The sequence below is a fragment of the Pieris brassicae genome, chromosome 8 (assembly GCF_905147105.1).
Source record: "Pieris brassicae chromosome 8, ilPieBrab1.1, whole genome shotgun sequence".
In the NCBI taxonomy this organism is placed as follows: Eukaryota; Metazoa; Arthropoda; class Insecta; order Lepidoptera; family Pieridae; genus Pieris; species Pieris brassicae.
The window spans coordinates 894,734-917,721 of NC_059672.1; the positions used below are offsets into that span (position 1 = coordinate 894,734).

A 22,988-nucleotide genomic window follows, 5' to 3' on the forward strand; every position below is an offset into this window, starting at 1 on the left:
CCTAACTAGAATTGGTTCGGAAATACTTCAGCTGGTGGCACATAGTGGTGCTGCGTGGCAATAACTGCCTTAAGAAACGCTCAGTTGTGGAACGACGGACGTCAAGGTCAGGATACTGATGGTATTTTGTATTCTGCCTTGACGTCCGATGATGAAATTCAGCTTCAGTTGGTACCAATTCTAAACCTATTCTACATAGACCTTCTAATTTACATTCAGCAGCAGACGATGAATATATAATTTTATAAAAAAGTATAATAAATTTAATATTATATACATGAAATCTTGTAATAATTGTAATTCTTACGCGAGTCACGTTCGTTTCGGGTTTTTGTGTATTTTTACATAAAATGTGGTCTCGCAGTGCGTATTTATACAATTTTAATAGATTCAAAAAATATTCCCTTTGTAAAAATAATCATATAATATTCGTGTTTTTGGATCTTTTTTAACTCTTAATTTTTTATTTTATATAAATTATGTGTAATCATAAATATTAAACCTGCTGCCTCTTTACTGAACTTTGAAATTATCTTATCATTGAGATGTTCATGTAAAATTCATAAATACTTTTTCATATAATAGATTACTGTTTTTATCATATAATTCCACGTTTTATACATCTAAGAAACAGACAAACTTGATTTTTAATCGTGAATACGTACACGAATATATGTTATCATGATAATTCTTCTTTATAATAATGAGCAATTGATAATATTTTATTTAAGAATAAAAACATAAAATTCACGATTCTAATATTGTATAAAATATCAGAGATTTAATCCTGGTCTCGTCAGTACAATTTGGACATAAAATCTGGCGACCCCACAGAGTTTGATAACTTTGTTTCGAGTCAGTAAACAAAGTGAGATAAATCTCACTGTATTATTTCCGCTTAACACATAAAACCGTGATATAAAGTGACCTGGTAAAAATAAACAAAAAGTTAAAATTAAATTAACTAAAACTTTTTAAATTTTCTCCAGTACACAATATAATAATTTTGCATAATAATATTATTCTGTACACATAATCAGAAAAATCTGAGTTTTTGACTGTACTTCTGAGATCAGAGTAAGCTAGTGAATGGCATGTTACGAGTATATATGTAAACTGTATAAATAAGATATACTTAATGATGGGTAAGGCAGTAAAAGCGTTGTAATTGAGTTATATTTGTTATAACTAGTAGCTTACCGTGATTTTAAAACTTTTTACTGTCGGTAGCAGCATAACACCTAAAGCAATCAACATTATAATTTATATTACGAACGAAAAGTATAAAATGGGAACTAAATGTAATTTAATGCTATCTGTAGGTCAGGTTTACGTGAGAGCTACACTTAAAATAACAAATATAAACGCAATAGATAGCGAAGGATATATATATATATATATATATATATATATAATATCTAATCAATATATAAGAAATAATATAATATATATATATATATATATATAGATATTATATTATATTATTTCTATTATTATTATATTATTTATTAACTTGATGTGGCAGTTTTTCGCTGACCATTGCCGAAAGCACTCGATACGTTAACATTAACATTACTTTTTCAAATAAATAAGTTATTTATATACATGGCTGAGCTAAAGTGAAATAGACAGGACAAAGTGAAACAAAAAGCCCATATTCATAATTTTCCTTTCGTAGCGATCCTTAAAATCGCAAATGTCATAAAAAGGATCTCATAAAGATCAAAAGACAATAATAATGACAGAGGCATAAATGTTTTAATGGCTACGCCTGTAGACGCGTAGCAGCATTGTAGCCCTACCAGCCTACGTGAATTTGTAGCAAGCTTGTAGGATTTAATGGGCCGCGTGCTACGAAATTTTAGCATATTTGTGTTATTCTAGCGTATTAGCAATTAATCTAAGTTACTACAATCGATACACTGCCAAAATTTTGTGGCTAGTATTTTATTACACTTATAGCATAAAATAATACAACATGTTTTTCAAACGCACATAGCATTTGTATCCAGATGTTTGGTAAATTAAAAGGAATTATTTCCTATAACTAGATAGCTACTTAAAAACTCTTTGCCCTCAATAGGGTTAAGACACTTCATTCAAACTACCAATTTGTATCAGTGTAAAAGAGTTTTTGCTTATAAATCCATATAAAGTTTTATGATAAAGATCGATTAAATCACTAAATCGGTTGAGTAAAGTTGATAAAAGTTGGGATTTTAAATTTGATGCCACTTTTATGAGGGTGTCATTATCCTTGAGAATAAAACCATAAATTATTATAGCACAAAAGTAAGTAACTTCTTTTAAAAATTGTTTGAAAAAAATCATTCTGTTTTGACTATAGTCTTTGTTATTCACAGCGTACTCACAATTTAACAGTAAAAGACGAATGAATACGACTTGACTTAATTTGCTATATTCCCTAGGTCGGGCATCCATAATGCTGATGTAGCACGCTGAAGCCACTCGGAAAACAATCTAGAGTTAGTTCATTCAAAAATAAGATATATCGCTAATATATTTAAAAATCTTAACACGTAGGCTGAATACAGAATCAAAATAGAGTCGTAAAACAAAATACATAGTGTATGACGTAAACATTTTATTGCTAAGCTGTTTTATTACGTCATGTAGCCTATACATCAATTGTCGATACTAATAATGGATAAGCAAATATTCTTTTACTGTGCATTTTGAATCGAAAATCTAATTTTGAATATTGAACGATTTACGTATGTTTATTGTGTAAACACAATAAAAAGGTAAACATTTATTTACTACATATATTATTTATTTTACAGAACTGTAAAAGAAAACCATCCAACTTATGATTACGAGAGCCCAGTGCGGCCTTATTGTTAACAAAGGAATTCTTTCAAGCCTTTCATTGAATAAATGCTATTCCCAACCAATCATGTAAGCAATGGTTTATAATGCGAGCCATAGACACGAAAATCAGGAGATGGCATGTGTCAAATACAGAAGCTGTTCACCTACTTGCCTATACAAAGAATGTCATCAGAACACTGAATCCATTTTTCTGTTGCGCCACTCGGTTAATATCTGTACTATTATAAAATATTTGTTTTTTATATAATTATAAAGTTAACTCAAACTCAAAAATTCTTTCACCATAAGATCTATATTCCACAGTAACAAAGGCTAATTTTCGAAATATTAAAAAAAGTATCCATATTTTAACAGATATTTTTTATCAACACTATATATTAAGATGAAGATTATGATAAAAAATCAAAGCTTTCGAATAGGAATAATATTTCACTAAATCATGCTTCATTTATGATGAATTATAAATCTCTATTTTCGAGACAGATTAATCACTGTATATATAAGAAATATGAGCTATTGTAATTGATGTTTAATTAATATTATATAACCGTACTTTATCACTAGCGATACGATAAGGTTTCGCATATTAAAACCATGTTCATAAACCTTTCTCGTAAATTCCAAACCGCATGAATTTTCATATATTCATCGCGAAAACAGGCACAGGGGGATACGTCGTTTTATAATGATTAACGGAATGTTATCACATATTTGATCAATGATAATCAGAATAACGTATCAAAGTCCATTTATCGGCAACTGTGTACGTCAATAGTAAAAAAAATGAAAAGTAAATTTTACTCAATGCCGTACAGTGGACGACAAGTACTGGACTGTAGAAAACTGCAACTGTTACATGACATTTGACATTAAAACAATGAGATTTAATAATAAATATAAACATAGGAACACGCACTAAGATTACTGATCAATACTGATTTCCTGCATGGTCAGTGACAAGCCCCTGTTCAAGAGCGAGGGCGGCTATTTTCTCTCGATCCCGTCAGCCCATCTCTCTATTGGTCTTCCTTTGTTCCTGTTTCCTTTTGACCAGTCCATTCGGTTTCTGCTTTAGACCATCTGTCATCTGTACAACGTGGCCTGCCCATCTCCATTTAAGTTTAAGGGCATATTGCTCAGCATCAATAATTTTGGTTTATGTTGTATACATAAAAAAACTTATAACAAGCCAATGATTACCTGTAATAGTTGAGCACCTGCGCGAAGACACCTGGGTGCCGATCAAAGAAGTACTCATTGAGAACAGGATCGTAGTTGGCGAGCGCCTCCGTCAGTCGTGACAGTCGAGTTGCGGGAATCTTCTTCAACGTTGCTTTGTAGGTTTCGTATCTGTAACATTGATTTAGATCTTGTAAATATAATGTTCCAATCTTTGTAATGAAAAACTGTGGCGCGTGTGAGACAGAGGAGAATTTGGAGGAAGCCCTCACTCCGTCGGTGTTCGACTACTAATGTTAAACATAATAACAAGGGCTTAATGTAGACATCAATGAAGTGCTCGATAAGACTTTTTTTTATGTTATTAAATAATAATGTTAAAAGAAGAAATGATTGCGCATTTCGTTTATTATTGGTAACACACAAGAAAGTGATAGTACAAGTTTAGGGTAGGAAGTTTTTGAAGTAATTTAGTTGTGATCATAATTATCGTTTATTGATTCATATTCAATATAACTGTGGTGTGGTTATCAATTGGTTGAATTTCATTTCAAATTTAGTAACAAAATATATTCTAACATGTAACCATATCAAGCAATGGAAAAGGTTAAAGTGAAAAATCTGCAATTTGTATGAAATAAATCCTACGTTGAATAGAAGACTTGTAGTGGAGGTCAAGTGGAAGTGTGCAATCAGCATCTAAGATAAGTAATATATAACTAATATCTTAGTAGACGGGTTTGAGAGTCGCACACTTGGGATCGTGAGTTCAAATCCTCGCTTTTGCTTCAACTTATATGTTTTATCGATCACATGAGCAGTGTTGGTCTAGTGGCTTCAGCGTGCGACTCACATCCCTTAAGTCGTAGGTTCGATCGCTGGCTTTCGTTTGTGCACCAATGGACTTTATTTTTATGTGCGAATTTAACATTCGCTCGAACGGTGAAGGAAAACATCGTGAGGAAACCGGCTTGCCTTAGACCCAAAAAGTCAACGGTGTGTATCAGGCACAGAAGGCCGATAGCCCACTTGCCTATTAGATTTACAAATGATCATGAAACAGATACAGAAATCTGAGGCCCAGACCTAAAAAGGTTGTAGCGCCACTGATTCATTTTATTTTTATCGATCACATGTTTATGCAAAAAAAAACCAATACAAAATTGTATTGCCACATAATAAGTAGTATAATTAACACATATTTCACTTACAATAATAAGAAGTTGTGTGTTTATATCTCATATAAATATTCGTAATTCAAACTATGACTGTTAGACAACTGACATACCTAAAAACGGATGCTCCGTAACATATTTAAGGATAAGATTGACAGTTGACAGCTTACAAAGTCATAAACATATTTTTATAAACATCGTAACTGGAACGCGATACAAATATTTTTTTCAAACTTTGAAACTTCTGTATTTTAAATGCCAATTTGGTAAATTCAGCAAGAGGGCGTAGCAGCCAACTTTTTGATTGGGCCGGGCCACTTTTATAAGACAGGCTTTAGGCAAAAAAATAAAGTGTTATTGAGATATAAAACAGATAAAAAGTCTTGGGGTTTAATTTCGTCGTATATTGTTTTTCATTGAAATATATTACATGTGTAGTTTAAGAATGATTATTAGCACGTGTTTACTTGGGTTGGAACGTCATGACGCAATCTTGTGCGACGCGTTTTGGCGGTTTCTTGAAATTATAAATGTTTAAATTTTAAAGCCAATACTTAACAGAATTTAACTTAAAACTTCTGTACGTTCCATAGTTACTAATAAATTGTCAAATAGAAGTATTAACGTCACCATTTAAATATCACAATTTCAAACTAAAACATTAACATTTCACTACAAATTTAATTGTTTAATTGGTAATACGCCAGATATCAGCAAGGATTATTAATAAATGATTGATGAAATACCATATCAATCATGTGCTGATATTGATTTGTTATGCATAACTCTGATACCATTTCCGTCCAGTCTATCACATTAAACTAAGCATGATATGTTATATAAGATGTAATATATAATTTTATATAAATTTACCACTGTACTGCACTTTACTGAATTAATTCTGAACCATAAAATCATGTTTTGGACAGTTCACTTGACGTATCGCCTTTGACAAATGAAAGGACATAAATTAACTGACAGTTGGCACTTGACAGTTGTGCAACATGTGAATATATTTGTACGCTGTCAGTGTACCTTTCTGTCACTATATTTTTATTTATAAATTAGCAGATAACAAGAGTACAAAATTTAAATTAATGACAGTTCTATCTGTGAGTGTGGTATGGAGAAAGGCTCAAGAGATCATATAATATTAGTTCTTTAATTAATGATTCGTTATTTGACCATCTTTCTCTAAATTTTCCTCGTTTAATTATAGTCGCAATTTTATTTTATTGCAAATTATTTGTCTATAATTAATTGACAGTCACAATTATCTGTTAACTCCAAAAGATTCTAACAGATGTCGATACTTTTCGACTGGATATGATAAACCGACAAACGTGTCATATAAGCTACAATTGAATATCATGATTACCACGTAATATTGAGGCTAAAGTATAAATTAAATTTATTTTGTAGTAAACGAAATACCGTGAAATTCAATTATTTCTACTTTTTTAATTTTTGGCGTTAGCATAACCAACTATGTGCTACTTAGACCGAAGTGTAAATCAAATATAAATTATAGTGACGATAATACAGTGAAATTATTTTTTCGTGTCACGGTATTAAGGCTAAATAAAACCACATTAAGGAGAAACGAAGTTCGCGGGGGCAGGTAGTATTATTATACGTATCTGTGCGTTGTCTTTATTGTGACGTCAAATTAGTTTTAGGTAACTCTGCTTAGATTAAATTCAATCTATCCTTACCGTATTATGATTTAGAAAGCGACATTTGCGGTATTGTGATTTACACAGAAGTCGCCATTAAAAATAAAGTGAAGTGATAACAAGAGTAGGTAGCCCTCTTATACAAAATACTTTCTTTTTCGAGAATAGAACTCGGTATTCCGATGCTATGCGATTAAATCAAAAAGGAACTGTCAATATTTTTATAAGTCAGCAACAAGTGAAGCTGAACGGAAATTGTAAGATGAATGTATGAATACAGATAGCTGTTACCTGCTAATAGACCAAAGCGCAATCGGAAAATTTACATAATAACAGGTCCGCAGAGTAAGTGGAACCGTTTCTTCCTAAATTACTCAACACGAAAATGCAATTTGTAATGACCTACGCCTTCTTAATGCTAATGTATGTATGCTCAAATACGATGAGTGTTCACGCCATCCAGTTACCTATAGTCCTCTCTGGACACATTTTCTGTCCTTACGGCACTAATTCTCTAAACACCACTTTTTCTCTTTTACCAAGGGACCATCACTCATGTTCCCGCGCCTTGAGAGAAGACTTTTTTTTTTAAATAAAATAGGGGGCAAACGGGCAGGAGGCTCACCTGATGTTAAGTGATACCGCCGCCCATGGACACTCTCAATGCCAGAGGGCTCGCGAGTGCGTTGCCGGCCTTTTAAGAATTTGTACGCTCTTTTCTTGAAGGACCCTAAGTCGAATTGGTTCGGAAATACTTCAGTGGGCAGCTGGTTCCACATAGCGGCAAAAATTGCCTTGAGAAACGCTCAGTCGTGGAACGTCGGACGTCGAGGTGATACGGGTGGAATTTTGTATTTTGCCTCGACGTCCGATGCTGAAACTCAGCTGCAGGTATTAATCCGAACAACTCCTCTGAACACTCTCCATGGTAAATGCGGTAGAAGATGCAGAGTGACCCCACATCTCTACGCAACGCCAAAGGATCGAGCCGCTCGGAGAGGGATTGGTCATCGACGATTCGAACCGCTCTTCGTTGGATACGGTCAAGTGGAAGGAGCTGGTACTGGGGAGCCCCCGCCCAGAGGTGAGAACAGTATTCCATGTGGGGCCGTATTTGCGCTTTATAGAGTTGCAAGCGGTGGCCCGGAGTGAAGTACCGTCTCGCCTTGCTGAGCACACCAAGCTTTTTGGAGGCTAATTTAGCCTTTCCCTCCAAATGACCGCGAAACTGAACGTCGTTCGATATGTCAACGCCAAGTATTCCGATGCTGGCTGTGGCTTCAAGAAGAGTGTTTTCGAAAAGAGGAGTAGCGACAAAGGGTATTTTTTTCGCGGAAAACGCGCAAACTTGTGTCTTCTTGGGGTTAAATTGGACTAGTTTTAGTCTACCCCAGTCCGAGACTCCACGTAAAAGAGTTTCGACTTCAGACACAAGTTTGTTCCGGTACTCATCGACAACTGCCCGAGAAATACCTGCCCGGCCAGTGTTAAGAGTATCCCCAGTGCTGTCGTCCGCATAGCAATGAATGTTGCTAAGTTGCAACATGTCATTGATATACAGAAGAAACAGGGTCGGGGACAGAACACAGCCTTGTGGGACCCCAGCATTCACGGGTTTAAGGTCGGAACATGCTCCGTCGACGACGACCTTGATGCTCCGATCGGCTAGAAAGCTGGAGATCCAGTCGCATAATTTCTCAGGAAGCCCGTAGGCTGGTAGCTTCGAGAGCAGTGCTTTGTGCCACACCCGATCGAAGGCTTTCGCTATGTCCAAACTAACCGCTAGTGCCTCCCCCTTGGACTCAATTGCCTCTGCCCATCTATGAGTAAGGTATACTAGAAGGTCACCAGCTGAACGACCACGACGAAAGCCGTACTGATAATCGCTAATCAGCTGGTGGCCCTCTAGATAACTCAAGAGCTGGCCATTAATAATGGATTCCATTATTTTGGAGAACAAGGAGGTTATTGCGATTGGGCGATAGTTGGATGGATCAGTGCGATCGCCTTTTTTAGGGATCGGATGTATCGAAGCGGTCTTCCAGCACTTCGGGACAGTGCCGAGCGAGTACAGGTACCGGAAAAGGCGCGTCAGGACCGGAGCCAACTCAGGAGCACATGTACGCAGCACAATTGGAGGGATACCATCCGGCCCGCTCGACTTATGAATGTCCAAGGAAGATAGTGCTCTGCGAACAGCACGTTGCTGGAATGTGATTTCCGGCATTGAGTTATCACACCGCGAAATCGCCGGTGGTGATCTCCCCCGGTCATCCAAAGTCGAGTTGGACGCAAAGAGACAGCCCAAGAGGTCGGCCTTCTCCTTCGCAGTGTGGGCGAGCGAGTCATCCTCTCTGTGCAGCGGTGGTATCGATGGCTGACAAAAATTCCCTTGTACAGCTTTGGCGAGAGACCAGAAGGCTCGAGTCCCAGAAGGGAGTTGGGCCAATCTCTCGCCAAATCTGGCGATGTGCTCTGCTTTGCCTTAGCGATTTCCCGTTTGAAGGACCTGGAGGCTGAGTTATATGCTTTTTTATGTTTGCTGGTATTGGCATCACGAGATATCGCCGCTTCCGCCCATGCATTAAAGCATTCTCGCTTTCGACGCGATGCCGCCTTGCAAGAACGCTTAAACCAGGGCTGTGACCTGCCACCGATCGGCACCGCAGAGAATGGAATAAAAAGTTCCATGCCCTGCAGAACCACTTCGGCGACAGAGGCAGCGACGGAATCTGGAGCTTCCGACGAAAAGCACATAGGCCCCCAAGGGTAGGACGCAAAGAAAGACTGCATCCCATCCCAATCTGCTGACCGATAGTGCCAAATACGACGACAACCCGAAAAACGGGGCCGAGGAGGGCGCGTAGTAGGCACAGTACTCCGGACCACACAATGATCCGATGAACCCAATGGCGGGTCAACAGAGACTTGATAGGTCTCCGGATGTGAGGTCAGCAGAAGGTCCAACAAAGAGGGTTTATGACCATCCACATCTGGTATTCGCGTAATCGCAGGGACCATTTGTGACAGGTCGTAAGCTAAAGCAAAGTCGTGAAAGGATCTTCCCGCGTGATCGGTGGTTTCCGAACCGAGCCAATCGGCATGGTGAGCGTTAAAATCGCCAAGTATCACGATTTCAGCGGTAGGAACCCCTTCGAGCAGGGAATCTGTAGCCATTTGGATGTGCTCAATGAGTCGGTCAGTTTCGGTATTTCCGCTATGGGACCTATACAGGCATGCGTAGAATCGCGGATGGTCATCGCACTCTACGCGCAGCCAGAGGCTAGATAGGTCCCTTCCTTCAAGCGACCCGAGGCGACGAGAACAGATATCCTCTCTGACGTACACGCAAACTCCCGCCCGCGGCACAAATGAATGTTCCAATTTGTACCCCGGGTAGGAGAGGTAGGAAGTATCAGCCGGGAAGGATATCTGAGTCTCAGTAAGGAAGAATAAGGCCGGCTTCGCAGTTTCGAGGTGAAAGTGAACCGCGTTAAGATTAGAGTTGAGCCCCCTAACATTGGTAAAGTCCACTGAGAGCGTGGAAGGGGATGCCTTCGGTAAATTCTTCCGTTTGCCCCGAGATCGAAACTTATAGTTTTTTGAGCAGTTTTTGCCCACCCCAGAATACGAAGGGCAGCCTGTGCATCCACCACCGAATACTGATTGTTCCGATGATGGACGCTCAGAGGGGGATTCTCCACAGCGGAAACGTGTGGTACCCCCCTGGGGTAATCTCTGTTTAAACTGCATCTTCATATTCTGGGGGAGGGGGGAATTGATGGGCTCCGGGAGTCTCACTCACCGCACGAAACGCGAGTACAATAAGATGAACCTATTGCATCACTTCACGCCGGTTTTCTGTGAGACAGTGGTACTGCCCCGGTCGTGCCTGCCCGATTGGCTGAAGCCCGAAAGCAACAGCATGGACTCCCACTATACCGCCGACGCGAGGTCACGCGTGTGCTTACGCTTGCGCTTATTTGTGGTCTTTTCCCACGTAGACGGGTGAAGAGACTGAGGACTATAGGTGAGTGGTGTTTCCATATTTTTACGCCGCATTCCACTTGCCCCTTGGTCTACTTTTATTTGTCTTCGCCGCTACAATGAGTAAAAAAACATCATCCCGAGAGCAGTTATTTTTTTACAACAAAATATTAACATTATTTACACTTGTTGTCCCGTTACCTACCGTGTTAACCATTCTTCCTAATGATGGTTGTTACATTGATATTACACAAAAAGTTACTTCTACTTCTACCCGAAACCATAATCACTATGTTTACACGATACAAAGTCGGTCGGTTTCGTCGATCATAGATATAGAGACAGAAAGTTATACAATAATTAGGCAAGTTTATAATAAAGGTGATAAAATGTTGTATGTTAAACGTTCATGTTATAGTAAAATATTCGTTATCACATATAAAAATAATAATTGTATTTATAAAAATAATCCAACCTTTTCATAAGTTACGTAAGAATCCCTTTCCTAATCCCTTCTTATAAAACTTATGACCTAATAAAATTGTTTAACAAATCATATGAATTATATTTATTAAATAAATAATAATAAAGTATTTACGTGACTTAATTTACAAAAGAAATAATATTACAAAACAGAAAAATATACAATACATGTAAATGACATTACTGTTGAAATCAGTTTCTTCCAGATCCTTATCTTGCTATTAAAGACGTGGCTGACCCAGATTATTGTAAAGCATTAAAAATTTAGTTTTGTGAATAAATTCATCTTTTTTTCACCAATTTTCCACCGTTCCCTCCACTATGCTACCTCTTGCCAATTGCTGGCTTTCAGCTGCCATAAGTCCTCCTCCACTTTGTCGATCCAGTGGTATCTGGTCGACCACTAGACCGGCTCAGGTAAGCCTCCATCACGGTCCCATTTTGGCCCATACGCTGGTGCGCTTACTGCCCCAGCTAAGGGCTGTAATCGCCCAGCCCAACATTTTTTGGGTCGCAGTCAGCAGAGTAACATGAATATATTCAAGTTGTTCATTTACGCGTGTCTTGCGCATCCTAAATATTATTGCATGTGAGACGGATATACTTAGTTATGTTTATTAACATAAAAGTTAAAGTTGTATTAGTACTAAGGTATAAAAATAGAAAATAAGAAAATAAATAATAATTAAATGTTTAGATCCCTTAAATAATCATTATTTAGATCTATGAAAAAGCTAAATATTCGATTTGACATGTGACATATTGAAAATAAGTTTTCTACAAAAGCAAATTCATAAAGCATTGGATTGAATTCCGGAACTTAATCATATAAAAAGCTACAACCACAAAAGTCTGGCCTTTATGTCGTTGAAAAGGTGAGCAAATGAGAATGAGAGCACTCCGAAAAATATTAACCCTGAGATAACACTTTGTAAGTGATAAGGCGGTTTGTACACGAAGCATTTATCGCTATCATTTTTATAAAAGCTTTGTGCAACTTTTAAATTAGTAAATGGACAGTTGGGTCCGTTAATCAAGTGGGATCAAAAATTTCGTAGCACAAAAAAAATTGACGTTGAATGTTATGTATAATGTATATGTAAAAGATTTTTCCTTTTGCTCGTAATGGATATTTACAGGAAAAATGATTTCCTTCGAAAGCTTTCCTCATATTGCCTTTTTCGTGTAATAGTCAAATTATTGAGAAGGGTTGTAACATAACATATCCTTTTTGTTTTGCTAGTATTACATTTGTAGATGAGTTTATCGTAATAAAGTAACAATTACCTAAATTTAAAAATTCAAAGACAGTGCCGTGTCATATATGGCACGATAAGCGAAGTAAACAATGAATACAAACATGTGTATATAATGGCAATAATAATTCATGAGCAATGTTGGCTTAGTAGCTTCAGCATGGGATCCTCATTCCTGAAGTCGTAGGTTCGAAACCTGTACATCAAAATAAATCTTACGGTGAAGCATGAGGAAACCGGGCATGTGCGCCCTAGCAATAATGTACTATTTGCCAATTAGAAAAAACGAATCGCGAATAAAATATTTCACTGAATAAGTGTGTACTACAGATTTTTGAATTGCCTACCCGTTAGGTGTATAAGAAGCTTAGCCATAAAGAAAATGCCGACGCAAAGTGCTCTCAAAATATGACTAAAACTACACATATCTCACGGTTACTGAAATATTCACGATCTTAAAAGGTCTCGTGAAAATGGTCTCTAGGAATAATGGAAAATATAATAAATCAGTGGCACTGTAACAGCTGCTACGACTGTTATTGGATCAGATTGCATCTAGTTCATCATCATTAGGCAAGTTTGTTTAAACAATAGAAAAACTAAAGACTCGCCTTATTATACATACGCCTTATATTAACACAAAAACAATATGTATACTTAAAATAGACAAGAAAATATGACTCCAAGAGTTTTACACATAATTCAATTATATTAAAACATAAACATATCAAACTTGCAAGGAAAAAAATGAACAAGCAACCTCATAATAAACAACAAAAACTGAATAGAAACTTAAACCTCGTGTGAGTGTTACACAAAGTTACGGTAAGTAGGAAGATAAATAGGTAGGTTATAAAATATATCAATATTTACATCAATGTTATTAATTAAGTAATAGGAGCGAGATAGCCTATACAATGGACCATCACAGGTTGCAGTTAACATAAGCCTTATGTTGACATGACACTGTCATCCATCGTCACTCTGCCAGAAGACTCAAAAGAGCTTTGTCGGGAAATTTGTTTGTCCTTTTTTAAGGAATCGTTACGCTCTTTACTATGACTGACGCAAGTCGATTTTTCATAAAGATGGCGAACAGAAAGAGCGCTTAGTATCGACGCCGAATCTGACTATCCTCACGAGTAAGTTCTTCTATGGATACACCTAATATTTATACTACTTGACTAAGGATCTCCTTGTAACATGCTACGACCAGTTAAGTACATGGTCTATACTTTCACTTGAAGCAAGACTATAGTCCAAATATACTGACCTTGTAACGTAGTTGTATAACTTGGTCTTAGGTACATGAAACAATAAACTGTCGAATCAGTGCACTCATCGTCATTACAAGAGACTTATTGGATGCCTTTTCTGTCTACATAATATTTTGGCGAAAAATTATATTCAATCATAAAATGATATGAATGTACCGACGTCTATCAAGTTTTTATCACATATAAAGTAAGAAAAGCATTCGCAAATAGTTAAATATTTAATTTCTTATTTATTTACTAAATATCATCATATATATATAATGCTATATTTTCTTAAATATATGACAATTATAATAATATTTAATTGTTTAATTTATTTATTAAAGTAGGTAACAAAACATATTCATCTCTATACAATAAAAGTAAAAAAGAACATAACATTAACACATTGCATATATCCACAAAAAGTTTCACTGATGAAAAATAAGATACAACGCAAAACAATACAAAACATGTATTATATATAATACAATATTTTAGAAAATATAAATGGGTAAACATAAACGTTGAAAAAGAAATTAAAATATTACACTTCCATTATTAGATTTTTAAAGATTTTTTTTATGATCAGTCCACTACCGAATATGTCAAGCTCTGGATAGTATTTATTATTTTATATTCGCGATGAATGCGCAATGTATGAAAGGTGCCTGAACTCCTTGGTTGGTTTACCACCTTTTGTTTTAGTGGTTAATTGTAGTATAGTTATACAAATACACACAGAAAAACAACAAAACCAGAAAGCACAAAATGCAGCTGCATCATAATACAACATATAAACATTATGAAAACAGTAACGGTCTCTAACAAATGGGAGACAAAATCCTAATTTAATGCATTTTACCGACGCTGATCTAAAGCGAACCTAAAGGCCTACTATGACCTATTATAGCGGACCAAAATATAGGACTATATCTTTAAGGTCTTTCGATGCTACGTGTGCTCTTCTTTGTATGTTACAGATTTTGGTCGTATGAGAGTTATGGAAGACAGACTTTACTTCGGGATATTTCATATTTTTATATTATAGATAATATAGAAGTTGGTATAGTCAAAGAGCGTCTATATATTAAAGTGTTTATCGGGGCATAAAACTAACTTTCTAAGTATTAATAAGTTATAAGCTTAAGCGAATCATTAAGTCAATAAAAATGTTAGTGATCGAAGTTCTTTAGTATTATTTAGCAAGTTTTCAATCTGAACTATTTATTCTAAAATGTCTCTCTTTTGTCGTGCTTAGCTTGTGACGAAGAGAGAATTGTAATAAAAGAATCGATGAACGCCAGGTACACGCACAAAAAGGCATGACTCGTTGTCCCGTTACGCTCATTGTACGCTTACGTCTATGCAACCGAGGATTCACTCCTTCTTCGGTCCATATAACACAGTGATAATTCGATAAAAAATGATTCAATTTCATTCATAACAGTATGCAATCATTTCATCAATGTTTCGTTATGACGTTGTCACGTTAAACTATCTTCCGTAAACCGTCTTTACAGACAACCAACCAAAATCTAGAACTACATCAACATATTTTTTCATTTTTTAATTTCCAAAAACATACTTTTCAATATTATATTACAACAAGTCGATATATTTTTCAGGCAAATAAATAAAAGAAGATTTGTGAAAAGGGTTTAGCTATGGTAGCAGTGACGTTCGGTGGGTGGTGTGGTCAGTGACCTCAGGCAAATTCCCGGCCCGCGCCGATTTGCACTACACTATTTAATTCGAAACGACCATTATATCGTGCACAATTTTCACACTTGAATAAAAGATCCTTCTCTGACTCCCGCTAGACTTACAACTTATTGTACCATCTTTAAAACTTAGCTCAAATATCTTATAACTTAGACCATTATACCACAGTCTATTAAAATTTTACACCGCCATAATGTGGTTGCTTTCATCTTATGACTCACTATATCAAAAAGGATTAGTGGTTATTTGTTATAACAACGTATCAAGAATCTTTTAACAAGAAATAGATTTACTGTTATATAAATATACAATTTATATTGTATATAAAATCTCAATTTCTTATATGAGATTCTATTTTTTCAAAATCAAATTTCATTCAATTTACAATTTTTACGGTAGAAGGACTGCGTTCCGAGAGTTGTTTTTGTTTTATAAGTTCTAGTTATTAACGGTCTTGTTTTTTGTGTGCTCAAGCATATATCCTACTTCTGTACACCGTTCTGAATGATAGAGTTGTCAAGTGGGTACGATAGAAAGGGTTTGTAATGTAATTAGAGATATTGTTGTTTAATACTTTTTAATGAATTTTGGCTACAACCTTAATAGTTCTCGGCAGATTGCACACATTCATAGATGTTAGGATCTAAGAAGGTTTTCACAGGATGTTGTCTTCGCCGCGTGATCAAATGCACCCTGTTGTAAACCCCTTTCTTAGGTCGAGAACCGCATACTTGAAACTTTTTCACTACTCTTCACGTTTATAAATATGAGTTATTAATAAAATTATCATAAATTTAAGGATGAGACCTTTGTTCTTACCTTGTTATGGCATTAGTGTGTATCGGACGTAAGTCGGTAATTGATACAAAAAAATGCACTATAAAGTTGTATGAATGCACTTAAGACAAAGGAAGTACCTTTTATGCTTCTACAAAGTAGATTTGCATAACTATAACATTAAAACTTTTATCTTAGAACTCGGATTTATAGAGCTGTTGGGAGAAAATAAACAATAATTTTATACGGTCTTTGAGTGTAACCTTTAAAAGTAATATACAAACTGTACTAGAGATTATACAACTGTATAAGACATTAGAAAACTGTATAAGACAATAGACAAACTGTACAAGATATTAGATAAACTATACCATAATATCAGATATTTATATATAGTTTATATTCCTTCTGTGTTCTTTTGTTAAACTATTAGATCTAAAGTACAGATTCGTCTTATTCTGTCAAATTGTTTACGTTGTCATGAATAAATGACGATGTTTGATAATGTTTTTGTAAAGTAACATGACCTTGGATTTTATGTATAGTCTTTAGCTTTAGGTAATTTACAAGAAACATAAACATCCGTAAAAACAGGTAAATAGAGTAGAAGAAGACCACAAAAAAGATCGGAAGACGACATCAGACAAGTGACAGGAGTGATGTGAAACAAGAAAGATATGAATTGAAAAGGTCTGCAGAAATCAAGCTAGATCAAAATATTAGAATAGTTTTATTAACCTTCTAATAACTAGTTTAAAATATTATCTATGTTTATGTGTGTACCTAAGCCGATCTGAATAAAAGGCTATATTATTATTATTATAAAACGCGTTAAATTAATATAATTGGAAGGTGATAGAAGGAATTACCTTCTATCACGAAACATGGTCAGGAGAATCAATATTATGCTATAAATATGCATTCCCTGCATCTTGCTAAGAAGCTTATTCCGAAGTCCTAATAAATATATAAATATTGACATATGTATTTTACAATTCACATTTAGTTGCAATTTTAAATGTTTTATCGCCTAAAAAAGTTTAAATGAAATATGGTCAAAAATCCGAACACCAATTATATTAAGTTTCCTAAGTGAAATTTATACACTTTACCCTATTCCAACTAAAAAACTCCGTCAATTATCCGAAGTTTTAGATTCTCTTAGAGTCGAGGTGACGGAAACGACCAATTTACGGGCGCTAAAACGTTATCTTTGCCCAGCCAATCTGGAATGTTCTAGACGTAAAAATATAGCCTAGGCTAAGGAATAGCAAATGCATATTCATTATAATCCCATGAACCATGTTTCTTTTTTTAACGCACATATAAATTCCATTGATGCACAACCGGGGATCGAAGCTACGACCATTGGAGAGTTAGAGATGAGAGCCGCATCCTGAAGCCACTACGCCAACACTGTTAATACGTACCGATTTTATAAAAGAGAGGAATATTAAAAATTTACGAGCATCAGTTTTCAACCAATAAAAGAGGTCAATGGCCAAAATACGGCAAAGAATGGTGATTAGATAATATACAAAAAGTCTCACTATTTTTGACGGAACTTAAATGATATATAATCCGCCAACTGGATTTAAACTTATCCGGAAATGAAAAAAGGACCACACGTTCACGGGATTTTTCGAACTAAACGCCGTAGGTTAATAATATTTGCATACGAATTTTTGAGTTTATCGACGAATTTCCCTGAAAGGTTTGACGAAGTTTTCTACGAATTTTGCGAAAAGTTATCAAAACATAATAGTCTTTTGAAAGTATAGAAACATTGCATGCGATCTTTTTTTTTACTATTATTAGACGAACTGCAACATACAAAAAACTACGCGTCGAAACGTACTTCGAGTTTTTTGAAGTCAATAAAATTACCAATGTAACAGACAGTGATATGTGTTAAGAAGATTACGGGGATATACTAGGTACAAAATCTTAGCTTAACATTTTACTTAACATAAAAACCCGACAAGCCAAATAGTATGTAGTTTTTTTTTGTAATATACTAACAAACTGCCATCCAAACTTTCGCGTTTGTAATATTACTGACACTGTTTTGTAAAGCAATTCAATTCTAAAATAGGCACAAACGGTGTCCCGCCAAAGAGATTATTATAAAATATTGCCATACTAAAACGGGTGGCCTGAAAAACCATATTAACATTCGCCTCGCAGTTTGAAAGCATCGTGTTCTCAAGTAGAAAGCTCGATAAGAGCTTCCAGATCAATGACATGAAACATTTAATGAATATTTACTATTTACACGTGTCTTGTTAATTTCAACACAATGTAATGTACATGAGGAATCATCTAATGCATTCCCCAACGTGGGGGCCAAGCCCCACAAGGGGCCAAGCCCCACAAGGGGCCAATTTGATTGTTAAGGTGGGCATTCGAAATCAGCTAGATATAAAATATCCTGGAGTCTTGAGACTGGAGCTTACCAAATTGTAACTTAATATAAATTCCCTTTCCAGTAAGCATGACGCATAAAGATCTCATAATTCTCTCCAATGCTGAAAAATCTTTATTTATTTAAAAAATTCAGTTTTTCATTAGGCTTTGAAAATTAACTTATTGTTTCGTTAACAATTTCCTAAATTTATCATTTAAGTGAACAATTAAATTTTATATATATATATATTAAATATGTTACATATGGGGACCATAAGAATTTTAGGTAGGCTAAAGTGGGGTATGGCAAAATAAAGGTTGGGAAACACTCATCCAGTGTAAAGTATACTAATAATAATTGTAGATTTAGATACTGGAGCTGGCCGTTAATAATGGTTGACATTATTTTAGAAAACAAGTAGGTTATTGGGCGATAGTTGGACGGATCAGGACAATCGTCTTTTTTAGGTATCGAATGTATTGCACCGGTCTTGCAGCATTTAGGGACAGTGCCGAACGAGCCGGTAGCTGTACCGGAAAAGGCGCGTTAAGACCGGAGCTAACTCAGCACGTACGCAGCACTGGCTCGCTCGTATGAATGTCCAAAGAAAGTAGTGATTTGTGGACAGCACGTTGCCGGAATATTTTTTCTGGCATCGAAGTATCACCCCAGCAAAATGGTGGGTGGTGGACTTCCCATGTTTATCCAAACTCGACTAGGACGTGTGTATTTCTTAACAAAAGAAACTGTTATAATGTAAATCGATGTAATTTGGTAAATACCTTTTATTAGAATAACAAGTACAACATTTGGTTCGAAAATAATAGTTGTAAAAAACGACATCTCGTGATAAAATTAGGAACTAAAAATTGATTACGTACCAAAAAATATATTCCAACGGAAACTTTTAAAATTCCACATAAAAGAAGCCCACAGCACAGGGAATCCTAGTTAGCCAGTGAACTTAATTTTACCTAAATATCTTGTTTATTGTGTATAATGAAGTTTTTCTTTCTTCTTCTTCTTCATCTTAATTCCACTTTAATTTTACTTGCAGCTGCTAACTGTTTACAGCTGTTTATTTCTAAAACGTGTCCCTATTTGCTAATTTAGACCTACAAAGTTTTAACGCATAAATAGTAAAATAGTATGTAAAATAAATATAACCTTTTTTTACGTATCTTATACACGTAGAGGACAGTTCGGTAAATTAAGGCAATATATATTATATACCTAATTATAATTTATGTAGCTTGACTTTTGAAGGTTTAGTAGTTAGTGAATATGTTTATTGATAAATGTAACAGCCTCGCAATGTAAGCATAAGGGAACGACTTCAACAAGACCTCGACGTCCGATTCCATAACTGAGCGTTTTTGCCACCCACCACCACTATGTGGAACTGGTTGCCCACTGAAGTATTTCCGAACCAATTCGATTTAGTGTCCTTCAAGAAAAAAACGCACCAATTAGTTAAAAGCAGTCAACGCACTCGCGAGCTCTCTGGCATTCTATAAAAAATAAGCTCGCCAAGACGCACATATTTTGTAAATATACTATAAAAAGCCATTATAATCATCAGCATTTATTTTAACGTATTTAATGCTTACGATACGAGCGTTGGTCTAGGTGTACGCTCTCTTACGCACGTACTACGACCTTCGCACCGGATTAGGCAATTCAGAAGTCCGTCCATAGCGAGCTCTTGTGTTTAAATAAGTAGTGGTCCATTGTAGGTCACTCTCCCCGCGTCCCTTTTAAAATTTACCTCAGGTCTGTAAATTGATTACACATCAATAAAAAGAGGCGTACGGATCTTTACCACTGCATTCGAAACTTGCCACGGTGTAATCAAACATTGTGCGGAAGCCCGCATGTCTTAAACCCAAAACTTTACATCATGGGTCAGGTGGTGAAGGCTGATACTTATGTATAAAATGATCAAAGAAATGGATCCCAGAGATCTCTGTCATAATAAATAAATAATGGCAAAATATGGTTGAGACAAAATTGATCGATCGCTAGTCACACTAGAGATCCCCTGTGTGAGTAACTAGATTACGATTATTCATGGTACATGGTGCATGTTGAGAACATTTTTTTAAATAAAAAAAGTGCGTGCGTACTAAGTACACATGTCGGAAATAAAACTTAATTGGCAAACTAATTTTTTAAGTCTTGCACATATTTAAACAAATCTTAAATTTTAGATTTCCGAAACTTAGAGGAAGGGAAAAGATATGTTACGAATTTAATGAATTTTATTGTCACTAAAATATGAAAAATGTCGAAAATTTATACAAATTGTAAATTTAATTTATTAATTTATTTCTTCGATATTTACATTATTTGACGAGATTTCTTTTGGTATTGTTGTGACTAAAGCATTATGATGAGTTAAATATGCAATATAAGTTCATGTTTCAACATTATCTAAATATATAAAAATGATATTTTCTATTTTCGTTCTACTCTCGCTCCATGACTATTTGCTTCATGCAACGTTCGCCATTTATCATTCTCTCTCAATCTCTCTCTATATCTTATCTTCGACAAAAACGCTAATATTATTATTATTGCGTTTCATCCGTAAAAAAATACCCAAAGAAGTTTCACATCAAAAAGTATTCTTACTGTTACAGCTTTTAAAACACAAGCCCTATAGTAGTATGTAAATAGGTGTATGAAAAATAATACGAAAAATGTTATCCTAATAAATGAGCTCTACTTAGATTAAAGATATTGTTCACGGAGGTTATTAAACACAATCAATTATTTACATATTGAAGTGTATTACGAGAGTTCAATCGAAATTCAATCTTGCCTCATACGTTCCAGCTATTATTAAATTGATTTAATCAACACGATTGTATGGGTTTCGCAATATACTTGAGCTATTTAAAACATGGTTGGGTTGATCGTGGGAAGTGTTAGATATTTATAACGTAAAACATGAGGCCTCTGGTGCCAAATGAGGCACAAAAATTAAATTGTTATACCATCAAAAGCATAGCTTATAAAATAATCTAATCTGGCTACTCTGTTCTAACGTAAATCGTTGTGAGATCCATGTATTATCCAAGTCAGTTAATTTATTTACTCCCTACGTAAGTGACCTTTTGTCTTGAGTTACGTTAAGTACTTAGCTAACCTAAATATTATAGAAAGCATTTCAATATTTCACATATTTTATGTTTATAGAAGTGAAAATCTTTAATGGCGTTGGAAAAAGTTTACCGTCACATTTTTGGGTTACGTGCCATCTTTTTTGTCCCTACCACGGTTGATTCGAAGCCATTAATAACAAAAATATATAATAACGATAACAATGATAGTAATAATTCTATTACAATTAATGAAATTTTGTGATAATCTTTGTAGTATAAGGTAAAATGAAATAATTGTATTATTTGTATTCATGTCTATGATATTAAAAGCCTTTTGTTAAATTTAACTTATTTTATTTTATTTTACCAATTTCTGTAAAATTGCATATAGTAGATGAAGTTTCACATCTTACATATAGTACATACACAACATACTAGACTAGACTCACTGGGCAATCACGGTAAAAAATCTTATTTAATCCAATATGTATTACTAGAGATTTATTGTATACGATACGATGGCCAATTTAATTAATTGAAAGTCTTAGAATGACAAAATTAAGAAATTTGACTACTTATCGATTCTTCAACATCTGGTTCAAATTAAATGAAATTTGAAATATACCGTGTTTATACAATCCCTATTTGATAACTGAATTCAGGATTCAACTAAATTCAACGGAGTTATACGTGGTCGAAAATGTACTGCTTCGAGAAAATCTGAACCGTTTGCCGGCGCACTGCCATGCCCTCAGATTTATAGCAGTCCGATTGGTCATTTCATCAGTGGATGCGCAATGACATTGTTTTCTTAGTGCAATTACCAAAAAGAAATCGTGAAGAAAATGTTTTCTGTGTGAGTATAATTTTGTTTAAGGCCTTATCCCAGCACAAATTGCTGTGACAGTGTCTCGGGGTGGACTGCGGTACGCAATGGAGAGCTGGAGCACTGAGGCGCCCGCCTGTAATAACAATTAGCTATGTAAAAAATTAAATTAATGTAATCATATAATTTTTTTTCTGAAATGTATTACTTAAAGTATATCGCGTTCAAATCATGTTCTATATACTTTTTCATCATAAAATGAATTCAAAGTGTCAAAAATT

The 22,988-nt window shown here is 35.2% G+C and overlaps 1 protein-coding gene across 1 annotated transcript in view; it reads right to left on the minus strand.

The window, feature by feature from the left end:
* LOC123713499 (potassium voltage-gated channel protein Shaw-like) overlaps positions 1-22,988 on the minus strand; it is a 141,395-nt gene that overhangs the window by 113,814 nt on the left and 4,593 nt on the right. The window contains exon 2 of the mRNA XM_045667195.1: positions 4,054-4,203. Within this exon, the coding sequence (XP_045523151.1) occupies positions 4,054-4,203 (150 nt within the window). The remainder of the gene's footprint in view (positions 1-4,053; positions 4,204-22,988) is intronic.